Source organism: Mytilus californianus, unplaced genomic scaffold (genome assembly GCF_021869535.1).
Source record: "Mytilus californianus isolate M0D057914Y unplaced genomic scaffold, xbMytCali1.0.p SCAF_6, whole genome shotgun sequence".
In the NCBI taxonomy this organism is placed as follows: Eukaryota; Metazoa; Mollusca; class Bivalvia; order Mytilida; family Mytilidae; genus Mytilus; species Mytilus californianus.
In genome coordinates, this window is record NW_026262712.1 from 98672588 (window position 1) to 98686537 (window position 13950).

Consider the following 13950-nt stretch of genomic DNA (forward strand, 5'->3'; position numbering starts at 1 on the left):
TTAAGTGATTTTGAGGTAGACGAGGACGAACATCACAACGAACATAAAAATATTGTTCAAAAGTCATTTTTGAAGGATGTTTGGTTCATGGTAGAAGTAATGGATGAGTTAGGGAATTTGTCCATTGAAGATAGTCAGGATTTACTTGTCCTTGATACGACGGATAAACATGTAGCACCAACATCTGTCGTTGATACTATCCGGCAAAAAGAGAAGATCGGTAATACACAGTATGAAAAGTACATTGAAAACAGACTGATAAAACGAACTGTTCCTTTTTTTTTGAACCAATCAAGAAAAATGGAATGAAGTTGCTTAGAACTCCTAATGGGAAGAATGTTTGGCAATGAAGAACAAAATAAGCATACTGAAAAGTGATGTTTGTTATTTTCAAGGCTCTAAATATCTTGTCAGACGAGAGGTGGCGACTTGGAAGACTTCTTTACTCATGTTTCTCGGAACCAAATTGGATCTTCTCAGTAAGTGTTTAGAACCATTGACAACAACGACAGGCGACGTTCCTGGTGTGAATGTTTTAGTTATTGACAGAGCAGCAATTGTGAATATGTTTAAACCATCGACATCTCGTACCTTTGACGATTATGCTGATTTTCGTATTCTGTCCTTACATCAGGAAACACCTGGAAACTGTAACAAGAGTGGATGAAGTCTGGGATGCGAATATAGACAATAGTTTGAAGGCTGCTACAAGAGGCAAGAGGGGAAAGGAAATACGCAGACGAGTCCAGGGTCAAAACAAAATTGCTCTAATTTGGCTGATTTTTCTGAGAGATGAAACAATAAAAAAGAACTTTTTAGTTTTCTTTCACAGCGGTTTTCTTAACAACATTTTGAGGAAAAGGTTGCTGTAGCAACAAATACTAAGGATGTTCTATGTTATCCACCATAACATGATGTTTCAAGTTTAGCACCATGTTCACATGAAGAGGCTGGCAATAGAATCATGGTGCATGTGTCAGATACAGTGATAAACGGACTTAAACGAGTCATGATTCGAACAGTCGATACTGATGTTGCAATCACACACACTTCCTTTGTTCCGTGCCTTTACCGGTTGTGAAGCTACGGTATCTTCGTTTGCTGGAAAAAGAGAAAAGACTGCGTGGGAGACATGGATGGCATTTGACGATGTGACTTTAGCATTCAGAATTATTAATCATCCTACATCACCAGATATGGATCTAATGATGTCATTGATAGAACGATACGTGGTTTTGATGTACGATCGAACAAACTCATCAGATGGGGCTAACGAAGCAAGAAAATAACTGTTTGAGCAAAAGGGAAGACTGATTGAGGCTATTCCGCAGACAAGGTCAAGTCTTTTACAGTATTTAAAATGTGCAATATACAACGGCGGGTGTGTATGGCGAACGAGCTTGGAATTGGTTCATATGCTATCCAGTCCAGGCGCCTATGGATGGCGAAGGGACAAAGATGATCAATAGGAACCCTTTTCGACAGCTCTTTCTGAAGCCTCGTCATCTAGTCAGGAGCTGGTACATTATGAATGTCAGAAAGGATGCCGCGGTCGTTCTACATGTGAGAAATCGGGTCTTCAGTGCACTGCTTTATAAATATGCTTGTGGTGGTTATTGTGTATAAACGTGTATTTGGAGCCATATATTAGTAATTTTAAAGATGTTTTAGTACTTTAGTGACTTTATTTTTTTTTAATAAATCTATCCAAAACTCTACATCGAGGATACAGATTGAGTACTCTCTTCTGAAATTTATGCCATATTGTTTTTTTTACCGGAAGTGTTATCTTTGTATTTAAACATTGTAAACATAATAGAGAATTAGTGGTTTGATGATGATTTAAAGCCAAAAGTTTAATATTTTTCAGCATGTAAAAAACATACAAACAACTTTTTGGAGTATTACTACTATGTACAGGAGTTATAATAGCTTGAACTTTGAACCCCCTACTATAGCCCTCTAATTTCAGAAATTCTAGCTATTCTAGCTCCTTTAAATAGTCATACTACTCCAAAAAGTAGTTTGTATGTATTTAAAATGCTGGAAAAGATGTTTTGACAATTTCACTTAGCCATGGTATTTTGACCCCCTCTGTTATGATATATTGAACCCCTACTATAGACCTCTAATTTCAGAAATTCTAGCTATTCTAGCTCCTTTACATAGTAATAATACTCCAATAAGTAGTTTGTATGTATTTAACATGCTGGAAAAGATGTTTTGAAAATTTTACTTAACCATGGTATTTTGACCCCCCCCCCCCCCCTTTGCCATGGTATATTGAACCCCTGTGATAGACCTCTAATTTCAAAACATTCTAGCTATTCTAACTCCTTAACATAGTAATAATACTCCAATAAGTAGATTGTAAGTATTTTACATGCTGGAAAAGATGTTTTGAAAATGTTATTTAGCCATGGTATTCTGACCTCTTCCCCTTTACACCTCCAATTTCAAAATTCTAGCTTTCTTACCTCCTGTACATAGAAATAATAATCCAATAAGTAGTTTGTATGTATTTAACGTGCTGGAAAAGATGTTTTGAAAATTTTACTTTCAATTTTAACTGAGCCATGGTAATTTGACCCCCTCCCCCTTTTTTACTATGGAAAATTAAAACTAGCTTTATATGTTGAATATTTTATGGTCTAATTATAATGCTTCAATAAGTGCTTTGGATGAAATTTTGTTGGTAATGACTTGAGAGCACTTATACCAAGCAAAGATATTTCTTTTAACAAATCATGGAAAATTGACCTCCCCTTCTTGTATGAATGATTTTGAATCTATGATAAGCTTAAGAATTATGAATAAATTACTAATAATCATCTAGAATGAAAAAAACAGGGGGTTCAATTACCATAAGGGGTCAATTCTCCATACAGGGGGGTTCAATTTACCATGGGGAGTTCAATTTACCATAGCTGTATTTTGACCCCGGGTCAATTTACCATGGGGTTCAAAATACCATATATGACACCGGCACAAAAAACAGTTTTTTTACATTTTGAAAAAAGTTGAATATCAAAATTAAAAATTGATATTTCTATGTCTGCCATATTGGATATCACCGGAAATAGGTGTTTTAAAGACATATGTCATTTATATATTATATCCATGAGAAGCACAAAAGAAAGGTTCCTGCACAATATTATGATATTAGTAATACATTAAAATACTTTGCAATTTTCTCCCTAGAAATTCGCTTATTTTAGCACAATGTCTGCCATATTGAATTGACCAGGAGTAAAGTTTTAAAAGACATATAATCTATATAATGTATCCAAAAGTAGCACAGAATAAAGGTTTGTGTCGAATTGAATGATATCAACATGATTATAATACTTTTCACATACCAGTTTCGATATTGGGCTGATTTTAGCATAATGTCCGCTATATTGGATTTTACCGGAAGTGGTACACTTTTTTCGATTGCCTCCCTATCTGAAATAGAAGAGTTATACTAGAGAAAGCTATGTGTCAAGTTTCATGCGTGTAGCAGGATTTGCACAATTTTCACGAAGCCGCCGCACTATATTCTAAAACATTGTATTTACAATACATAGACATTTCTGGGTGGGAGGGTGGCTTTTTGAATAAAAATTTCTTCTGATAACAATAAGTTTAACATATGCAGCCTTTCCTGTTGGATCCTAATTAAAAAAGGATCGTGACGTCAAATTGTATGGTTCACTAACCACCAATGAAATTAAAGTTTTCTTAAACTCACTAATAACCAAACCAACATAATTTTACAGCGCACCGTGATAACTTAATTTAAGTGCAGGACTTAAATTATATTATGTAAAGACAAAATATCATCAAGTAATAATAAAACAACATAACGTAATATTAGAGTACCACATAAGACAGCTGTGGTGTTCCATACAAGGGTGCAACATCCCCGCAGACTCCATTCTGCATTAGGATGTGGTGGTATCTTTGATGAGTTTACTGAGTATATTCAAAGCTAATGTCCAAAGAAACAAGAAAAGTTGTAGATTGGAGGGAATTGATGATTCAATTGTTTCTTCTTAGTAATGGATGGTATCTTTTATATATTATTGGATCGATCATGAACGTAGAAAGATAAATGTAGATGTCGAATTTTATGTGATAGGCGACAGTATGACAGAATTTGGATACGACATATCATTTCGGAGTTTAGTGTGGCGTCCATGTTCTCTTTGACACAATCCCGTTTTCTATTCACTATTGTATTGATTTTTAATTGGTTTTTTATTTTTTTTTACAGAAAGAAAAGCTACATGTTTTCACGCTTAAAGTACTTGTTTACTGATGTAAGGAAGCGTAATAGCACTTCTTTATTTAAACAAAACGAAAAAATCATGTGACGTTACTACGCTTCCGTATTTTTTTGTTATTATTGTATAATATTTACTTTTAGCTAGTTTAAAAATAAAGGGTAAAAAAGGACTGAAAAAAATCTGAAGCTGTCCGAAATCCATTCATTTACTTCAAAACAAGCTTTGGATAAAGGCAGATAACTCATGTTGTCTTTAAAGCAATAATTGGACCCTCTACTTTCTATAATTTAGCGTTTAAACGGAGTTGCGTCAATTTTGTAGATGCATACAATTTCCAATACCCTTGGTGCTAATATTTGAAAAATCATATCTTAGATGTTTGCACTAACTTTTTTTAATATGCTTTACACACAGAACTAGGTTGTCTATTTGCATATGAAATACTTTTGTAATTATTGACTATTGATGATAATTAAGCCTGGTTCGACATGTTATGTCTAGGCAAAATGAACATTTATTTTTAATATCTCCCAAAGACATCCCAATAGACGGTTAAATGTTTTCGATTCTCAATCTGTATTCCTTTATTTCTTCATTTTAGAATGGTCCGATTGGCAATCTTGGAATCCGTGCTCTGTGAGCTGTGGTTACGGGTCGAGATCGCGTAATCGTTTTTGCCAGCAATGCAGTAGCAGTTGTACGTTTGTTGATGTCGGATATTGCAGTGGTTCATCACTTGAAACTGAAAAATGCTCATTCAAATCATGTAAAGGTAAATATTTATAGCAGAATTGAAGATCTCCTAACAGGAAAATTAATTTTCTATTTAAAAAAAAAATATTGTTATTTTCCGTTGAAAAAGATTATATCACTTTGTGTAAAGCTATATATAATATAAAGGGAAAAAAGTATAACAAAAATACCCAATACAATAAAAGAACAGTGTTCAAATGTCTCCTGCGTTTCATATTTTTTATCTGTCCAAGGACAATAACTAAAAAAGAACTTTTTTTGTTCTTTTAAATATTTTATAAATATATCTAAGAAATGAAGGCTTGAGAGAAGACGCAATGCAATTCCCGATATTATATTTCCAAGGGGCATAACTAGATGTAACAATTTGACCGGAAATTATTTCCGAAATTGTCCGAAACATTGCTTATATATGTTTCATTAAATTTTTGGCTAACTAAGGCAGACCATAATTGACTGACTTTTGGTATAGGGAGCAGCTACTCACTCGATAAAGATTTTGGATAAAAAAATTAAAAACGTTGGCATCAAATGGGACCAATACAAATGTGCAATTCTAATCGCACAGTGATATTCTTTTGGGTTGTAAAACTACGCAGTCTCTGTTGTAATTCCTTAACCTTTTTCAACACTAATATTTTAGAATTATACAAGTTTAAATCGCATGGTGCTATTCATTTTGGATGTATACATATGCAGCCTCTGTCTAATTACTTTATTTTCGTCAACATTTGAAATTTAAACATTATAGCAGTTAAAATCAAACAAAGCAATTCATTTGCATTTAGGATGAAAAAATGCGCAGCCTCTGTTGTTATTACTTTACCTTCGTAAATTTGAAATAATAGTAATATACCGGATCAAACTGGTCGAATACAATCCTAGCCTCCTGTTCTGAATATCCGCACAGTTCTATTAATGCACAACTATGCTTGAGATACATGCAGTGACTGTTTAACCTGATTCTTGGACAGTATTCCTTTATTTATCAACTAGTAGTATCTAAATCAAATCTTATTTTGAGGGTGCGTGTTAATTGTATCCTTGGAATTGACACTGGATTTGATATGTTGGATGTTCGCTCTAGTTCACAGTTTTCCCATTGATTGATTCATAAGTATAATATAATTTTAAAACTTTGTAGATGTGGTATGAAAAGTACTTTTTTTAGCTGTTCCTGTTGCTCAATCATTTTTATATCTTAATGAATAAAATGTGTTTAAAATCAAACAATATAACAGAATGAGACCAAATGAGTTCATTTGATTTTCAGGGAGGCGGGAGTATAGTTTTTATCCCGTTTTACATACGATCACAAGTGATGCTTTAATTTTTTTGTCACACCAAACCTGTATATTAATCGAAAAAAAAATTCATCAATCTTTGTATACGCCCGTTTACGGGACGTATTATGGTATACCGTTGTCCGTCCGTCCGTCGTCAGTATGTTGGACATTAACCCAAAACGCTTTAACCAATTTTCATGAAACTTTGTTATAATGTTTATATCTATTGATGGGAGCTCCCTTTCGTATTTTAGCTTGCCAGGCCCAAAAAGGCCAAGTGAGCTTTTCTCATCACTTGGAGTCCGTCGCCGTCGTCGTCGTCGTCGTCCGTTAACTTGTACAAAAATCTTCTTCTTTAAAACAAGTGGGCCAAATTTAGCCAAGCTTCGCCTGAATTATCCTTAGGGTATTTATTTTAAAAAATGTATTCTATGACCCTGGTCATAAACCAAGATGGCCGCCACGGTTAAGAATAGAACATGGGGGTAAAATACGTTTTTTTTTTGGCTTATATCTCTGAAACTACAGTATTTAGAGCAAATCTGACAAAATAATCATGTTCATCAGGTCAGTTTCTATCTGCCTGTAAATTTTCAGACTCATCAGGCAACCCGTTGTTGTGTTGCTGTCCCTGAATCGGTAATTTTAAGGAAATTTTGCAGTTTTTGGTTATTATCTTGAATATCATAATAGATAGAGGTAACTGTAAACAGCACAATTGTTCAGAGAAGTAAGATCTACAAATAAGTCAAAAAGATCAAAATTTTCAATTGACCCCATAAAGAGTTATTGCTCTTTAATGTCAATTTTTCATACTTTTTCGTAAATTTTTTTAATCTTTACAAAAATCTTCTCCCCTAAAACTACTGGGCCAAATTAAACCAAAAGTGACCTAAATCATACTTAGGGTATCTTGTTTTAAAAATGTATTTGACCCAGTCATCAAGCAAAATGACCGCCATGGCTATAAATTGAACTTGAGGGTAAAATGCAGTTTTTGGCTTATATCTCAGAAACTAAAGCATTTACAGAAAATCTGTGCGGTGTAAAATTGTTCATCAGGTCAAGATCTATCCGCCCGAAATTTTCAGACGCATCAAACAAAACCTTGTTTGGTTGCTGCCCTTGAATTGGTACATTTAAGGAAATTTTGCAGCTTTTAGTGATTATCTTGAATATTATATTAGATACAGATTAAACTGTAAACAACAAAATTTTTCAGCAAAGTGAGCTCTTTAAGTAAGTCGAAATGTTCAAAATTGTCAATTGACCCCTTTTGGACTTATTGCCCTTTAAAGTCATTGTTTCACAATTTTTCGTAAATGTTTGTAAATTTTTAATTTTTACAAAACATTTTCCTGAAACTAGTGGGCCAAGTTCACTGTAGATAGAGATAATTGTAAACAGCAATAATGTTCAGTAAAGTAAGGTCTACAAACACATCACCATCACCAAAACATAATTTTGTCATGAATTCTATACTTGTCTATACTGTGTGTCCTTTGTTTAATATGCAGATAGACGAAGGTGAGCGACACAGGCTCTTAAGAACCTGTAGTTAAAAATTTAAGATTGTACATTTCCCAGTTATGGGGTTTTATTCATTAAAAAAGGGGAATTTTCCAGTTTTTTTACTATTACTCAAAAACACTAACACCAATTTGAAAGAAACTTTGGTGAATTGTTCATGGTGGAGTTCGTGTTGCTTAATCTTTAGTTTTCTATGTTGTGTCTTGTGTACTATTATTTCTCTGTTTGTCTTTTTCTTTTTAAGCCATGTTGTTCTCAGTTTGTTTTCGATCTATGAGTTTGAATGTCCCTCTGGTATCTTTCGCCCCTCTTTTATATCTATTGACATGAGCTCCATTTCGATTTTTATGAAGTAGATTTTACGTTTCCGAGTAGTAGTGGGGGAAGTGGGCAAGCAAACCCTATGGGAGTGAGGGTAACCTCCCAGAGGTAACCTCCCTAATAAATGACGTCACGATATAGTGTTACATCACTAATCATAAGATGATTAATTATGTGTATTAACAGATACATACACATATACATATTGTATTATATGTCTCTGGTATTAAATAATATCTATTCACCTACGGCTAAAGACCATTAAGCTGTGATAACATGATTATTAAATCAATATTGAAAGCGTGTTTAAACTTGTCCATTATTGTACGTAGCGACCTTGTCAATATATCCGCCAGATTTGAAATTGTAAACATGATCATCGTGTTGGTTTTTTTAAAATCAAACCATTACATTAATGGAACAAAATAGTATTTTACATCTAACTATTTCTGGGGTTAAATTTTGAAAGGTATTTAATCTCGAATTTTATAATATAATTGTTCAATCAATATCGATAGCGTGTTTTAACTTTCAATAGGTTTTATTGATAAAAGATGCACCGGTGTTTATCATTGTTAGTGTTTGTGTATGTTTGTGTGTGTGTGTGTGTGTGTGTGTTTGTGTGTATCGATTCAAGGTTTAATCCATACAAATATGAGCAAGGAATTATCCAATATGATTCTCCTTTTGTGTGATTGTATTCCTATTTTATTTTATTTTTTTTTTAAGTTTCTGCTTCTCGGTACCACACTAATAATGATAACAACAATAATTTGTACAATATTTAATATCCCCGTCAATTCAGACAGACATGGGTCAAAGAGTTGCATATCACTCAACAGTATCTCTAACCTCACGAAAGGGCTAACAGTATGCTTTATTTCGTGCAGGAGTGTAAACTGTCGAGACTTGAAGTTAGTCTTTTCAAGATAGTTAACTCTATCAAATATCAGATAAATCGCGAGCTTTAATCCAAGAGTTGAATTTCTTTGGCCAGTGTAACCATTTAACATAATATTGCTTGTTGGGTCCTTTGCCTTTTGTTTTGAGGATGTTTTCAACTTTCCATATATCGTCTTCCCGAACATCCACTTTCTGCACTTCTGATTGGTAGAAGGTTCCTGAAATTTCTTCGTCTTGCAAATCAATAAGTCGATAAACTGGAAGCCCACCAAGTTATATTCTTTGAGATATTCTAAATATCTCTTCGCTCTATTTCTCATTGTATTCCCTGGTAAAAGGATTTCTTATGTATGTAATCCGAACTTTATCACCGATTTTGAAACGGAAAGGTTTTCGTACATTCTTTGTCTTAGGTTGTAATCTTTTTTGCCAATACATTTTCCACCACAGGTTTGTCGCTTTAGATAGGATGACTTTATCTGGTGCCATGCCAATCGATCTATGGAAGGTCTTGTTGTAGCTGTTAGCAAAATTCTGTAAGTTATCCACATAGTCATATGACTGCTTACTGGTGATAAATCTCATAATTTTTTGTTTAATAGTCTTTATCATTCTTTCAACGTAATTAGCTTTGATGTCCGTATTTTGTGCAAATAGATGTTGAATATTTCTCTGTTTAAGGAGAGATTCTACTAATCGTGATCTGAATTCTTGTCCTTTATCAGTTCTTATTCTGTTTGGAGATCTTCCTTGTGATAAAACATGTTTCAAAGCATTCGCCACGGATTCACCTTTCTTATTCTTTAAAGGTCTTAGCCTTACATATTTGGAAAATATGTCAATCACCACCAATATGAAATTAAATCCACTGTTAAATTTCGAAAATTTAGACATGTCCATTAAATCGACATCCCATTGGTCGTCTATTCCAATAACGATAACTCTGTTCCGCTTAAACGACCATTTTAAGGGTCTTTGTAAACTGTATGGTTCCTGTCGTTGTAGCCATTTTCGTATTCTATATTTACTGAGAACGAATTTTCCATCTGATCGAACAAATCTGTAAAGTTTATCAGGCCCTGCAAAACTCGCTGGGTTAGCTGGATTGTAATAAATATTTCTCAAGTACTTTTCCCAAGAGGCCATATTTACACATGGGATAATGAATATAGAATGATATACAGAGTAAAACGTTCTCATATTTATATAGTTGAGCTTTCATCGTCTACATCCTCTTCATCCTCCTCTTCCCCCTCTTCCTCTACATCATCATCAATGCTATCTTCGCTTTCAGAACCATCATCATTTGTTTCGTTATCAATAGCTTCATCTAGATAGCTTTCCAACAAAGGTTTATATTTCCTGACGTCTAATTTAATGGCTTTCTCGTAGTCCATGTCATCGTTAATTAGTTTTGTAATCATTTTCATGACTTTGCCGTGCAATTTGCCATTTTGTAGTTGTAGTAGATACTCACCAAAACTACTATATCTGGACAAAAACTGATCCATATCCTCGTCTTTTAGTTTCCGATTGGCCTTACGTCTTGCATGGTCTTCATTCATGTTACCATCCATGTATTTATCAACTTTTTCTTCCCATATATCTTCATTTGCCTTCCTTGCAAGTTCAGCTAATTTTATAAAAGCCTTATCTTCTCCATCTTCTATATCAATTTGGTCTACACGAGACTTCTTTATGGGAATGTCTTCATCCTCTTTTTCCCTTTTTCTTTTTAAATCATTATTTTCCGGGCACCACCTATTCATGTGTCTTGCTAAATCAGGGACGCTTTCAAGGACTTCACCACAATCATCACATGAAGGCATGATTTCTTTCTTGTCTGGTAAATACGTCTGCTCACTTTGAAATGATTCCTCAAACTGAGATGTTTCTAGTACTTTTCTGCTAATTTACTCTTCAGAAACACCTTCACCAATCATGTTCTTGTTTTCAAATATATTAAGCTTTAGTCAGTCGTCTTCCAGTGTATTCTGTTTCAGATCAATAAATTGACTCCCATATGGTCGTTGTGTCCCCTCTTTGTATTTATTCATGAATTTCTTTGGATTATTAGGATACATCTCTCTAGCAAATATGGCTGGCCCAACTTGATCACGTGGGTTTTTGAAAAGGACTATATACTGGCTATTGATGCTCATAGTTCGACTCTCCTTCCCCTCCGAGAACGCATTTTGCATTATACAAGCTACACTTAGGTTCCTGTGATGGCTGCCCTCCACAAAGAGTTCACAAACATCCTTACTATTGGTGGCGTCTCTCATTAAATCGTCTAGGATTATTAAACTTGGATATCTAGAGTCAATGAATGAACCATTATCAATAAAGAAATCCACATGTCTACCATGACACAGATCCGTTCATACGACCACAAGTTATATAATATATATCCATCAACAAACTTGGCTTATCCCCTTATGATGACAAAAGATACTTAGTAGATGATAAGATACAAAGTTTAGCCTATGTACATTGGGGAATACAATTATGATGTTTATGTCCATATTTCAATCACTCTACGTCTGTCATTGGAAGGAAGTGGGCGTGTTTTAAGAGCTCTCAAAGATGTCTACTACTTTTCCAGATTGTGGTACAGAATTTTCGAGTAAAGATGTTATGTTGCGACACCATAGAAACAAATACAGAATTAGTCAACCATATCCGCAGAGCAATGATGCATATCCACCGCCGCCACCGCCACCACCACCTCCGCCTCCGCCGCCACCACCACCACCGCTGCCGCCGCCACCACAGCCACCGCCACCGCCGCCGCCGCCGCCGCCACAGAATGTGGTACTACATCATCCATTCACTATGATGTTGGCTGGACCTACTGGTTCAGGTAAGACGTTTTGGATGAAAACATTATTGAAGCGAGCACGGACTATGATAAAACCATCACCTTAGAGGATTATATGGTGTTATAAACGGTGGCAGCCATTATTTAGTGAAATGCAACAAACCATTAAAAACATTTTGTTTGTTCAAGGTTTACCTGAAAATTTGAATGATGACTCATTCATTGACTCTAGATATCCAAGTTTAATAATCCTAGACGATTTAATGAGAGACGCCACCAATAGTAAGGATGTTTGTGAACTCTTTGTGGAGGGCAGCCATCACAGGAACCTAAGTGTAGATTGTATAATGCAAAATGCGTTCTCGAAGGGGAAGGAGAGTCGAACCATGAGCATCAATAGCCAGTATATAGTCCTTTTCAAAAACCCACGTGATCAAGTTGGGCCAGCCATATTTGCTAGACAGATGTATCCTAATAATCCAAAGAAATTCATGAATAAATACAAAGAGGGGACACAACGACTATATGGGAGTCTATGTGATGACCTGAAACAGAATACACCGGAAGACGACAGACTAAAGCTTAATATATTTGAAAACAAGAACATGATTGGTGAAGGAGTTTCTGAAGAGTATATTAGCAGAAAAGAACTAGAACCATCTCAGTTTGAAGAATCATTTCAAAGTGAGCAGACATATTTACCAGACAAGAAAGAAATCATGCCTTCATGTGATGATTGTGGTGTAGTCTTTGAAAGCGTCCCTGATTTAGCTAGACACATGAATAGGTGGTGCCCGGAAAATAATGATTTAAAAAGAAAAAAGGAAAAAGAGGATGAAGACATTCCCATAAAGAAGTCTCGTGTAGACCAAATTGATATAGAAGATGGAGAAGATACGGCTTTTATAAAATTAGCTGAACTTGCAAGGGAGGCAAATGAAGATATATGGGAAGAAAAAGTTGATAAATACATGGATGGTAACATGAATGAAGACCATGCAAGACGTAAGGCCAATCGGAAACTAAAAGACGAGGATATGGATCAGTTTTTGTCCAGATATAGTAGTTTTGGTGAGTATCTACTACAACTACAAAATGGCAAATTGCACGGCAAAGTCATGAAAATGATTACAAAACTAATTAACGATGACATGGACTACGAGAAAGCCATTAAATTAGACGTCAGGAAATATAAACCTTTGTTGGAAAGCTATCTAGATGAAGCTATTGATAACGAAACAAATGATGATGGTTCTGAAAGCGAAGATAGCATTGATGATGATGGAGAGGAAGAGGGGGAAGAGGAGGATGAAGAGGGTGTAGACGATGAAAGCTCAACTATATAAATATGAGAACGTTTTACTCTGTATATCATTCTATAGTCATCATGCCATGTGTAAAGATGGCCTCTTGGGAAAAGTACTTGAGAAATATTTATTACAATCTAGCTAACCCAGCGAGTTTTGCAGGGCCTGATAAACTTTACAGATTTGTTCGATCCGATGGAAAATTCGTTCTCAGTGAATATAGAATACGAAAATGGCTACAACGACAGGAACCATACAGTTAACAAAGACCCTTAAAAAGGTCGTTTAAGCGGAACAGAGTTATCGTTATTGGAATAGACGACCAATGGGATGCCGATTTAATGGACATGTCTAAATTTTCGAAATTTAACAGTGGATTTAATTTCATATTGGTGGTGATTGACATATTTTCCAAATATGTATGGCTAAGACCTTTAAAGAATAAGAAAGGTGAATCCGTGGCGAATGCTTTGAAACATGTTTTATCACAAGGAAGATCTCCAAACAGAATAAGAACAGATAAAGGACAAGAATTCAGATCACGATTAGTAGAATCTCTCCTTAATCAGAGAAATATTCAACATCTATTTGCACAAAATACGAAAATCAAAGCTAATTACGTTGAAAGAGTGATCAAGACTATTAAATCAAAAATTATGAGATTTATCACCAGTAAGCAGTCATATGACTATGTGGATAACTTACAGAATTTTGCTAACAGCTACAACAAGACCTTCCATAGAACGATTGGCATGGCA

At 34.9% G+C, this 13950-nt stretch overlaps 1 protein-coding gene across 2 annotated transcripts in view; it reads left to right on the forward strand.

Moving 5' to 3' along the window:
- Window positions 1-13950, forward strand: part of LOC127705438 (receptor-type tyrosine-protein phosphatase mu-like) — a 145123-nt gene that overhangs the window by 93616 nt on the left and 37557 nt on the right. For both annotated transcript variants that reach the window (XM_052209753.1, XM_052209754.1), the window contains one exon: window positions 4873-5043. In XM_052209753.1, coding sequence (XP_052065713.1) covers window positions 4873-5043 — 171 coding nt within the window. The remainder of the gene's footprint in view (window positions 1-4872; window positions 5044-13950) is intronic.